The sequence below is a fragment of the Pongo abelii genome, chromosome 20, assembly GCF_028885655.2.
Source record: "Pongo abelii isolate AG06213 chromosome 20, NHGRI_mPonAbe1-v2.0_pri, whole genome shotgun sequence".
Classification (NCBI taxonomy): Eukaryota; Metazoa; Chordata; class Mammalia; order Primates; family Hominidae; genus Pongo; species Pongo abelii.
In genome coordinates this window covers 46,851,780-46,864,000 of record NC_072005.2, presented here as the reverse complement: position 1 = coordinate 46,864,000, position 12,221 = coordinate 46,851,780, and the positions used below count along the sequence as shown (strand labels likewise).

General features: G+C 49.9%; 1 protein-coding gene across 1 annotated transcript; it reads right to left on the bottom strand.

Moving 5' to 3' along the window:
- Positions 1-2,442: 2,442 nt before the first annotated feature.
- Positions 2,443-10,150, bottom strand: LOC100458875 (cytochrome P450 2A13). The gene is made up of 9 exons (XM_024237225.2): positions 9,950-10,150; positions 9,507-9,669; positions 8,407-8,556; positions 8,049-8,209; positions 6,705-6,881; positions 4,862-5,003; positions 4,206-4,393; positions 3,538-3,679; positions 2,443-2,878 (listed from the first exon to the last, which is right to left on the bottom strand). Exons 1-9 carry the CDS (start codon positions 10,127-10,129, stop codon positions 2,697-2,699), a joined length of 1,485 nt encoding a protein of 494 aa, XP_024092993.2. The 5' UTR covers positions 10,130-10,150; the 3' UTR covers positions 2,443-2,696.
- Positions 10,151-12,221: the final 2,071 nt, after the last annotated feature.

Genomic DNA, 12,221 nt, shown 5'->3' with positions numbered 1-12,221 from the left:
ACCACTCATCTTTTGTGTCGATCATGCTAGGAGCTGCAGACTGGAGTTGTTCCTATTCATCCATCTTGGAATGGAAGAAAGTTCCTATATACTCGCTTTTCCCCCTTACATCTTGTGTAAGTATGATACCTTTGTTACAATGATTAATGAATACTGATATATTATTATGAACCAAAGTCTGTAGTTTACATTAGGGTTTATTTTTTCTGTTGTACAGTTCTATGGGTTTTGAATAAGGCATAATGTCATGTAGCATTTCAGTATCATACAGAATAGTTTATCTGCCCTAAAAATCACATGTGCTGCACCTATTCATACTTCCTCCTCCCTAAACTCCTGGCAACTACTATCTTTGTACTGTCTTCACAGTTTCATTTTTCCAGAATGTCATATAGTTGGAATCATATAGTATGTGGCCTTTTCAGACTGGCTTTTTTCACTTAGCTACATACATTTCAGGTCTTCCATGTCTTTCTGAGGCCTGATTTCTTTGTATTGCCAAATCATATTTTGTTTCTTTTTTTTTTTTTTTTTTTGCTTATTTTTTGAGACAAAGTCTCACTGTGTCACCCAGGCTGGAGTGCAGTGGCTCCATCACAGTTCACTGCAACCTCCGCCTCATGGGTTCAAGCAATTCTCCTACCTCAGCCTCCCAAGTAGCTGGAATTGCAAGTGCATGCCACCATGCCCGGCTAATTTTTATATTTTTAGTAGAGATGGGGTTTCACCATGTTGGCCAGGCTGGTCTCGAATTCCTGACCTCAAATGATCTGCCCACCTTGGCCTCCCATAGTGCTGTAATTACAGGCATGAGCCATCACGCCCGGCCATATTTCATTGTATGAACATACCACAGTTCATTTATCCATTCACTTATTGAAGAACATCTTGGTTGCTTACAAGATTTGGCAACTATGAATAAAGCTGCTATAAATATCTGTGCAGAAATTTTTGTGTGGCTATACATTTTCAACTCATTTGGGTTAATACAGAAGAGCATGATTGCTGTATCACATAGTAAAAATATGTTTAGCTTTGCAAGAAACCGCCAATCTGTCTTCCAAAGTAGCTGTGCCATTTTGCATTCCCACCATCAGTGAATGACAGTTCCTGTTGAGCCACCTCCTTGTCAGCATTTGGTGTTGTCAGTTTTGGATTTTAGACATTCTAATAGGTAGGTAATGGTATATCATTATTGTTTGAATTTGAAATTGCTACTGACATGATGTGGAGCATCTTTCCTTATGCTTATTTGCTGTGTGTATATTTTCTTTGGTGAGGTGTCTGCTCAGATTTTTGCCCATTCTTTAATTGGGTTGTTTTCTATTGTTGAGTTTTAACAGTTCTTTGTGTATTTTGAATGTAAGTCCTTCATCAGGTATGTTCCCAGCAAATATGTTCTCCCAGTCTGCAGCTTGTATTGTCATTCTCTTGACAATTATTTTGCAGAGCAGAAATTTTTAATTTTAATGACACAGAACTTATCGATTGCTTCTTTCAAGGATTGTTCTTTTGGTGTTGTATCTAATAAGCCATCACCAAACTTAAGATCATCTAGATTTTCTCCTCTGTTATCTTCTAGAAGTTTTATACTCACTTTTCATTTAGGTCTACAATAAACTTGGAGTTAATTTTCATGAATGCTGTAAGGGAGTTTCTAAGGGGGACACACACTAACTTCTTTGAGAGTGGGCAGGTGATTGTGAAACTCTTAGCTGGGTCTCACAACAGACCCCAGATCCATCAGGAGAGCCCCACCTTCAGAAACCCATAGTGGAATGTGTTTCATGCATACACGGAGGAGAATATGCAGTCATATGCTCACATGCAAGCCTGCACATGATCACAAACATGCATGTGGTATGTCCTGATCCAGAGTTCTCCCAGCATTAAAGTGATTCTCTCCTTCAACTTCTTCATTAAGAGATACAATGACAGAATGTCATTAAAATTAAAAACTTCTGCTCTGCAAAGGAATTGTCAATGGACTGACTCTGTATGTCCATTCGTGTCTCATTGTGTCCTGGACTGACTCTGATTGGGCCACAGTGGCCTTACCTGGTAGCGAGCTCGGACTACACCCTGGTGTTCAAAGCGTGCTGAGTAGGCAAGTGTGCAGAGAAGGCAGGACAGCCGCCCGCCAGGTCTCTGGAAAAACCCCCAGGACAGGGACGTGCAGGCCGTGTGATGGTATACTGAGCTGTTTTACGTGAGGAAGGGGTGGTTTTTAAGAATCTGTCTAGAGGGCTATGGGCACAGATCTGTGTTCACAGATCTGGGCACTTATGTTTTGTGAGACATCAGATAGAGACAACTTTCTGAGCCTCAGCTTTGTCACGTGTAAAATGGGCATGAACGCTTTTCCCCTTCGCAGAGGTTCGTGGCAATTAAGTGAGGTGAGCGTGCAACGCTTTTTGAGCAAAGCTGACACGGAGGTACTTGTTCAGGAAATAAGAGCTGCTATTATTACTATTCTTCATAGCATACTGTAAGGTTTCCCTTCCTCTCATCATAGCTCTGAAGGAACTCAAGGTGAACTGAGCCCCTTCTGTTTCTTCTCTTCCCTCTAACCACCTCTCCCCTTCCTTTCCCCCATCCTGCCCCCATTCTTAGCCCCGCCCCTCCCGCAAGCCCCGCCCCTGCCCCCGCCCTTTCCCTGGCCCCGCCCACCAGCCCTGCACCAGCATAGCCCTCGCTCAGTGGGGCAGGAAGCTCATGGTATAGTTTCGTGGAATCGTGGCAAAGCCCACGTGTTTGGGGGACACGTCGATGTCCTTAGGCGACTGGGGGGACTTGAAGCGAAAGTTCTGCATGATGGTGGTGAAGAAGAGAAAGAGCTCCATTCTGGCCAGGCCTTCTCCGAAACAGTACCGCTTTCCTGAGGAGGAGAGGCAGGAGGGGTGCAGGTGAAGCCCACTCTCAGTGCAGCCCCACCCCCTACTGACCCCAGGCTGCATTCTCCAGGGAGGAGGGGTGGAATATTATGGCCTGAGAGACTTTCAGAGGAGACTCTGATCCTCCCTGAGCCTCAGTTTCCTTCTATAAGAGATATAACAATGGTGAACCAATATTGATATATTATTACTAACCAAAGTCCATAGTTTACATTAGGGTTTACTCTGTGTTGTACAGTTCTATGGGTTTTGAAAAAGGCATAATGTCATGCATCCATCATAGATGAGGTGATCCATGCCAGGTGTAGCAATGGGAGGTTTAGATGCCCCTACCCGCCAGATACACTTGCAAATATGACTGCTGTGCTGTGCCATTATCTCCTTTTCAGGGATCTGAAGAATCTGCTGTGTGACCCTAGACAAATAAATCTATGGGGGAAGATGTTTCCTTCCCTTTTACCTGGGCGCAGGTATTGGGTGCTTGGCAGTTAAGGGAGTATCAGATGGTGGCGGCTCAATGGTAGATTCTAAAAGGAACTTCCAAGCTGGAGAAATACCAGGCTACACCGTAGAGAGAGGAAGTGGGTGAGAGAGGCCCCTGCTGGTGTGAGCCGTGGCCTGGCAGCAAACAGTGGTCTCTTACCGATGGAAAAGGGTACAAAAGCATCACTCTTCTTAAACTGCCCCTTCTCATCCAGGAAGTGCTGGGGATAGAAGTCCTGGGGGTTGGAGAAGAACCTGGGGTCTCTCAGCACGGAGCCCAGCATAGGGAACACTTCGGTGCCCTGGGAGGGAGGAGGAAGGTGTGTGTAATGAGGCAGATTGGGGGGATTGGTGAAAGTAGACAGAGGCTGCAGGGGGAACTAGGGTGCCCCAGGTGAGGGGAGTGGCAGGCATTGAGGAGTTGGGGACCTCTGAGGGAGGAGCTTTTGGGGATAGAAAGTTCATGTCTCTGAAACAGGGAGTTTGGGAGACATGGGGTCCATGTTCCACTAGGCAGGGTGTTTGGGGGACCTGAGATTTGTGTCCCTAAGGCAAAAGGCCTAATGGAAAGGGGGCTCCTGTTTCTTAAGACAGGAAGTTTGGGAACATGGGGTATATTGTCCTGACACAAAGAGTCTGGCGAGATGCAGGACTCAGGAGTGTCTAAGTGGAAAGGTGGAACAGATATGGTGGTTGGGGAAGTCTTTTTTGGCTGATTGAGGGAGTGGGACAGAGTCTAGAAAGCTAATGGGGGCAGGATTCTGGGGACACAGAGAGAGGCTGGAAGTCCCTGTAGTCTGAGTGGTGGTGGTGGAGGGGAGACAGCACCTTAGGGAGGAAAAAATCTCGAAACTTGGTGTCCTTGTTGACCCTGCGGGCCACACCCATGGGGAGCATGTCTCCACATCTTTGGATCTCGTGGATCACTGCCTCCGTGTAGGGCATCTTGGCCCGGTCCTCAAACTTGGGCTGCCGGTTCTTGCCGATCACTCTGTTAATCTCCTCATGGACCTTGGCTGGGGGAGGAGGGGAATGTGTTTAGGTATCTAGGAGTCTCAGAGCAGGGATGATAGTCCGAATAGGTAAAACAGGGTGGTTGACATAGCTCCACCTATGACACGGAGGTAGACCATTCATAACAGACATCAGCCATTCACATTGTTGGAACAGGAGCCTGTTAAACCAGGTTGTGTCAGAATCACAGGGGAGGCACAGGGAGGAACTTAGGGGATGATCCAGAGGAGGAGGCAGCGGGCACTTAGTGGGCTTGGGACAAGATTGACTGACCAATCAGTGCAGACATTTTCAATATTTTAATAGCTAGTGAGACTCAGCTCATGCCTATCAGCTGAATATTGTCCTGTCTCTGGACAGCAAGGCATGTCTCAGGGTCCTGGGATCTGGGATAGGTGGGTACACTGCACCAGGCTCAGGGGAGTTTTGAGGGTCTGGGGCCCTTCACTTTCCTCCCTTTCCAGTCTTACCCTCCACCTCTGGGTGCTTCATGAGCAGCAGGAAGCCGTAGCGCAGGGTGGTGCTGACGGTCTCAGTGCCCGCAAAGAAGAGGTTCAGCGTGGTCATCACCAGGTTCTTCAAGTAGAACTCTGTGTTGGGGTTCTTCTCCTCCTGCAGGGAGAGGGCGCTTTAAACCAAGCTCACTCTCCATGCTCTTGTGGCCCTTCTAGGGCTTTTCCTTTGGATCTACCTCTCTTTGGTACAGACCAAAGGTGGAAAGAGGGACCCTAGATTTGTCAAACTTACTCCAGGTTCCAGCCCTTGCCCTGGCTGCTGCTGGCTTTGCCCAAAATGCTCTTCCTTCTCACCTTCTTTACCTTGCTGATCATCTGTCCTTTAATTATCAACTTAGCTGTCAGTTTTTTTTTTTTTCTTACACAGACTTGGTCTTGCTAAGTTGCACAGGCTGGACTCGAACTCCTGGGTTCGAGGAATACTGCAGCCTCAGCCTCCTGAGTAGCTGGAACTGCACATGCGCATGACTATGCAGGCTCACTTGTTAATTGTTAAAAAATTAATTCATTTTTTTTGAGACACGGTCTTATTCTGTCACCCAGGCTGGAGTGCAGTGCTGTGATGTTGGCTCATTGCAACCTCTGTCCACCCTGGGCTCAAGCTATCCTCCCACCTCAACCTCCTTAGTAGCTGGGACCACAGGCGTGCACCACCATGCCTAGCCATTTTTTTTGTATTTTGTTGTACAGATGAGGTTTTGCCATGTTGCCCAGTCTGTTACTTTTTTAATGATAGGAATATTTGGAAAGAGAAGGATGAGGGGAGATGAAGAGAAAGTAATACAGAGATGGCAAGATGAAGAGTTTTTCTGAGATACAAGCACAGAATTTTAAGCAACAGTATCCTATTTCTTCCCTATAAATCTTGAAACTTACTGTGGAGGAATCCCTCCCTTGATCCTTTCTCCCTGAGCTTCAGACTCCCTAATGCCTTCCCACATGGGAGGCTGACATCCAGAGGGAGGTGGGGACCCTGCAATGTAAAGCCAGGTCACCTGTCCACAGAGGTGCGTCTGATAACCAGGACATGAACGGTTAGAGAGCATGGTGGCTAAAAGCACCAGCTTTAGGCTCAGAGAGACCAGGGTTTGAGCTTGGGGTACCATGGCTTCCTCGCTGTGTGACCTCAGTTAAGACACTTAAACTCTCTGGGCCTCAGTTTCCTCCTTTGTACAATTGGGGCCATGATTGAACCTCCTTCAAGAGCTGTTATGAGTGTTCCATGGGGGACTATCTTAAAGCACTTAACGCAGTGCCTGGCACATGGTAGTGCTGTAGAAGTGCTTGCTATTCTAATGCACGTGCACAAGTCGTGCTTGTGGGTGAGGGCTCAGTAGATGGAACAGCAGTGGTTGATATAGTTGGGATTGTCAGGATTTTTTTTTTTTTTTTTAACAGAGTCTTGCTCTGTCACTCAGGCCAGAGTGCAATGGCATGATCCCGGCTCACTGCAACCTCTGCCTCCCAGGTTCAAACAATTCTTCTGTCTCAGCCTCCTGAGTAGCTGGGATTACAGGCACATGCCACCATGCCTAGCTCATTTTTGTATTTTTAGTAGAGACGGGGTTTCACCATGTTAGCCAGGCTAGTCTCGAACTCCTGACCTTAGGTGATCCACCTGCCTCGGCCTCCCAAAGTGCTGGGATTACAGGTCGTGAGCCACTGCGCCTGGCCAATTGTGAGGATTATTATGACGAGGGCTAATTTGAATGGTCCTGTGTCGTCTGCCCACCCCACTCCCATCCTGATTTCCCTCTGCCTGGCTTTGCACCTGCCTGCACTGTCTGCTGGGATGTACCTCCTGCATGCGGATGAGAAAAGAGTCGATGAAGTCCCGTGGGGAATTGGGATCCAGCGTGCGCTGGTTGTGCTCCACCTTCTTGGCTATGAAGTCCTCCAGCCCTTGCAGCTCCTTAAAGGCCTGTTGCTGTGGTCCTGGCACGTGTTTCATCACCGAAGAGAACATCTCATAGAGCTGGGGTTGCAGAGAGAGGATAGGAAGGGAAGGACAGCAGTCATGGTGCAGGAGCTGATGGGAATGGGGATTTGTTTCATAGCAAGGAAGGAACTGAGTTAAAGGCATCTGTCCAGGTGTTTAGGTATTTCAGTGGGGTTGGATGGAAACGTATATCTAAGTTTTCACATGGGTTAGGTGCCAGGGCCACGGTCTAGTAATTTAGGTGAGAAGAACTGAGGCATATATCCAGGTTTCAGGTATGCAAATGAGGCTGGATTGGAGCACACATCTAGGTGTTCAGATATTCAAGTGAAGTTGAGTTGGAAGACACCTGTCCAGGTGTTTAGCTTTTCAGGTGGGGCTGGTATGAGGTGGGTGGCACCTGCCTAGGTATTTAGGCATTCAAGTGGGCTTGGTTGGAGACAGCTGTGCAGATACTTACTGGGTCTGGATTGGGGGCTTTTGTATGGGTGTTCAGGTATTAAAGTGGGGCTGGTGAAGATGTTGAAGTGGAGGGGATACCTGTTCAGGTATTTACCTATCCAAGTGTGATGCATTGCAGGCACCTCTGTAAGGTGTGTGATTGGAAAGTGTTGGGGAACACTTATTTGGGTGTCAGGGAATAATCTGTCTAGATATTTATGTGTTTAGGGTATTGGTTAGGGCACCTGTCCATGTTTTCAGGTATTTAAGTGGGTGAAGTAGAGGGCGCTTGGCCAGATATTCCAGTTGGCTAATCTGGGACATTTGTGTAGATGTGAAATGATTATGATGGGCTGGATTTTGCAGCACTAGGTGTTCAGGTATGCAGGAGGCAGGTTGACACAGTCACTTGTCCAGGTGTTAAAATATTCAGAAGAACTGGGTAGGGAGCACCTGTTACAAATTATGGTAAGTTGGGGATGGGAACACATGCCCAGGTGAGAGAGCTGAGCTGAGGGTATGCATCCTTCTGGCAGGCTCTGTTTTGGGGAACACCTGTTGAGCTATCCAGGTGTCCTTGGAGACTGGGTATTGGGCATCCCTCCTGGGTTCTGGTGCAACTGTCCAGTTGTCCAATAGTGGGGGCTGATTTTGAGGGGACACTGTCTGGAGGGGGGTGGGAGTTTGGGGCACCTGTCTCCAGGTAGGGGAGCAGTTGGCAGGTTGTGGTAGGGGCGTCACTGGCGGGCTGCAGCCGGTTACCTGCCCCGTGGAGGTTGCCGTGAACTGGAAGCTTCCCAGCATCATGCGCAACAGTGACAGGAACTCTTTGTCCTCATAGTCAAAGCGGTCCCCAAAGACAATGGAGCTGATGACATTGGAGACGGTGCGGCTCAGGAAGAAGGTAGGATCGATATTGGCGCCTGCAGGTGTGGCAGGAGAAGGGGGTGGGGGAGAGAGTCAACTCAGAGAGTCAGAATTCCAGGAGGCAGGGCCCTGTTAAGCCAAATCCCAGCGCCAGACTCCAGGGCTGGAAGTGCGGGCCCCTTTCCCCACCTAGTCCCCATCCCCAGGCAGAAAGCGCGGGTCCCCGCCCCCGCACTCGGGGTCCCCTACTCACCGTGCGTACCCCAGAGGGCCTCGATGAGGAAGCCCGCCTCCTCCTGGATGCGTTCCTCGATGCCGCGCTTGCCCACACCAAAATCCCGCAGGGTGGCGATGGAGAAGCGCCGGAGCTGCTTGGCGCGCTCCCCATTGCTGAACACCACCCCTGGGGAGGTGAACGCGGGGGTGGAGAGAGGTCAGGGGGCAGTGGCGGCAGGAGTAGACCAGCTCCAAGGGGCTCCCCAAGGGTGGAGCAGAGAGGGAGTGGGTGGGAGAGAGATGGATTCAGCGCGAGTGCCAAGGAGAGCTGCAAACTCAGTCAGAGAAACACGAGAGCGAGCGAGCGAGAGAGAGAGAGAGACAGAGAGAGAGAGAGAGACAGAGAGAGAGAGAGGGACCGGGTAGAAAGAATAAGAGAATCAGAAGAGAAGCAGAAAGGCCAGACAGACAGATGCACAGAGAAACAGAGGGATACGGGGATACTCCATGGAGGAAGGGAAGGAAGTGGGGAGAGAAAGAGAGAGAGAGATGGAGGGAGGGGAAGTGAGATATGGGGAGATCTGGGAGGAGGAAATAAAAATGGTGAAAGATTCTTAAGCTGAACTAGAGAAGAGAGAAAAATACGGAGACAGAAACGGAGAGGATGGGGAAGGAGGACAGACAGTTACCAGGAGTTGGAGGCTGGAGATGTGGAAGTAGGAATACCCGGAAATCCTAAGACAGAGGAAGAAGTGGGAGAGGGAAGCGGAGAGAGGAGAAACACGGAGAAGCTCAGAAGCTGAGAGCAACAAAAAGACAAATGAAGACAGAGGACCAGGGCTGGAAAAGAGAAACCCAGGATGTCCTCAGAGATGGAGAGAGAGGGGAAAGAGGAGACTCCAGTGAGAGAGAATGAGGAGATGGGGCAGAGAGAGGCAGGGAGGAATCAGGACAGGGACGCTGGAGACAGGTGAAGGGTACACATGGAGAGGCCACAATGAAGGGAGATGGGGAGAGAAGACCAGACAGGGGGCTCTGCCATAGACTCCAGTGGGCAGGAGAGTTAGGCAGAAGGCTGGGGACACTGAGACCATTGCGTCCACCTAGCCACCTTCCCCCTCTTGGGCACCCCCTCACCATAGCCTTTGAAGAGCCAGTTGAAGGTGGCCTGCTCGCCTCGCCCGCTGAACTCCTCAGCCTGGTCCACCAGAGCCTCCTTGACGGCATCATGTCCGCACAGCACCACGACCCGCCGGGGCCCCAAGTGAATGGTGAACACGGGGCCATAGCGCTCACTGATCTGATGGAGGCAGGTGGGAGTGGTTAGAGGGAGCAGTCCCCACCACTCTGAATGGGCCCAGCACCGAGATATCATGTACTGGGATGCTTCACCCCCAGCTTCTCACAGTCAGGGAGCTGGACATCCCAAGATCCTGTCTTTCCTGCTAGGACCCTGATGCTGAAACTCCAAAACTCCCTTTCCTAAGACTCTGGTCCACACTGGTCAATCCCCTGCCGCAAAGCCCCAGCCAACTGGGCAGCCCCCACCCCGTGCCACCCATCTCCCTGCCTTGGGACACCTTCATGAGGGAGTTATACATCTGCTCTGTGTTCAGCTGCAGGTAGTTTCCAATGAAGGGCAATGGGGTGGGTCCCGGAGGCAGGTTCCCCCTGCTCTTCCTCTGCTGCCAGACAGACATCAAGACCATCACAGTCAGGCAGGCCAGCAAGGCCACCAGGAGCAGCCCTGAGGCGAGCATGGTGGCAGTGGGATGATAGATGGGGATGGCTGGGGTGGTTTGCCTTTATACTGCCTGAAAAAGAGGGATGGACTTTGGCTGATTACGTAATCACCTCATTTCACCTCCCAACTACACCCCAACCCTGAGTCCCGCACAGCTTAGGACACAGCCAGCAAGGGAGGAGGAGGGGAACCCCAGGGAAGCTGAACAAGGAGGGGAACCTCCAGACTAAATCTGGTATTTCATGAGGGTTGCTGCAGGGCTGTGGATTTAGGAGCGGGCAACAGATAAACTGTGGAACTGAGGAGTTTGGAATATTTGCACAGGGGAGCACCTGGGCTTTGGATTTGGGATCTGGGAGTGAGAATGCACCCCAAAGTTGTAGAGTTGGGGGTTCCCAAGGAGAAGAATGCAAAGGTCTGGGTTTTATTAGGGTAAGATGAAGTGTGGCTGTGCATTTGGGGGTCTTCTGTTGTGGAGGATGCAGGGTTAAGGGTCTCAGGAGGGGGGATTCCAGGCATATGGACTTGAAAGTCTTGGGGCTAGGAAGACCCAGGGCTGTGGGTGTGGAGTTTCTGGGAGGAGGAGTGTGTAGCAAGCCCAGCAGGTCCTCCCAGAAAGCCCAGCAGCCCAGCACTGGGCCCAGGGACTGAATTGATTTTGCTTTGACCCAGAGCTGTCTCTTGATGCCCAGAATCCTCATTGGAACCTCAGAGTGAGGCCAGGATGGGTGACATAGAACCTTCACTGCCCATCTCTGGTTGGGAAAGGGGCAGAAGACAAGAGCCATATTTCAGGGGAACTTTCCCCACACGTGGAGAAGAGTACCTCATGTTATCAGTTGGCAGAGGGATTGGCTAGGTCTGGAGAAATAGTAATAACAACCCCCAAATGGTGGAAAAATCTCAAGTGTCCCAAGGGTTGTAATTTACAAAGACCTCCACTGGTTTCCAACCCAGATCCTTAGGGAAACCCACTAGATTGATTGTATCATCCCTATTAATATTATGATTGTTATTTATGTTTCTCATTTTATATAAAGGTCTACAGAGGACGGAAAACAGACAGTGGGCAGAGGACATGCGTGAGTGGCCCTGAGCTCCCGTCTCTCCTGCTCTGTGTCCTTAGTTCCACTTTCTGGATTTGGTTTTCCTGCCAGTGGAAAGGGAGTGTTTGGGAAGAGATCATATTTGAGGGTGAGTTAAGTCTCCTTTAAGGGCAATTCCTGCTTTGTCAGGGGCTACTACTATTAGCAGGCAGAGGGAACAATAGCAGAAGAGATTGAGGTAAACTCCAGTGTTAGGCACAGAGGCAGATCCTGGGGTGGGTGTGAGTGGAGAAGGGGTGAGTAGCCCTCCTGTCCTTCCCTCAGGGAAATTCTTCCTTAGTAAACAGGACAGTTACGCTTTGGTGAGCACGGTCGTATATGGGAAGATTAAGTCTAGGTGTGTATGATCTGGTGGAATCTTTGTAACAATGAGGTTGGTTCATCATGATCATCCTCATTTTGAAGATTAGCATATCTAGACTCCATAAATCCTCTTGAGTGAGGTCACACAGGGAATAAGTGAGGGAGCTGGGATGTGAACTTTCTCCTTTCCCCTCTTCATTGACTGGCCTAGATCACCCTGGGAGTCAAGTGCGGGCCAGGCTTAGCAGGAGGTGAGTACTGGGACTGGCATCAGCAGTGGACACACTGATGACATTGGCGGGTTCTGATATCAGCATCAGGTGTGGCCAGGGAGGGAAAGGCATCGTGTTGGCTTTGGGATTGCCCCCAGGTGTATGCGAGGATGGGAAACAAGTTGGCACTGAACTTGACACCAGGAGAATATTGAAGTCATGTTTGGTGCCAAGAGGGCTCTGTATGTTGTCTCAGGTGTCATTGAGGGCATAAGAGTGTCCTGCTTCAGGAGGGCATAAGAGTGGCACCATATAGGGTCTGAGATTGGACCCAGTGGGCTCTGACATGAGCATGAGGCAGGTGTGATATTGGTCCTATGTGGGCCTGAGATGAGCCTCAGCCAGACCCTGAGAGGGGCTCCAGATGGGCACAAGACAGGCTCTGATGTTTGGACCTTCCAGTGTTGCACCTCTCCTCTGGGTCCAC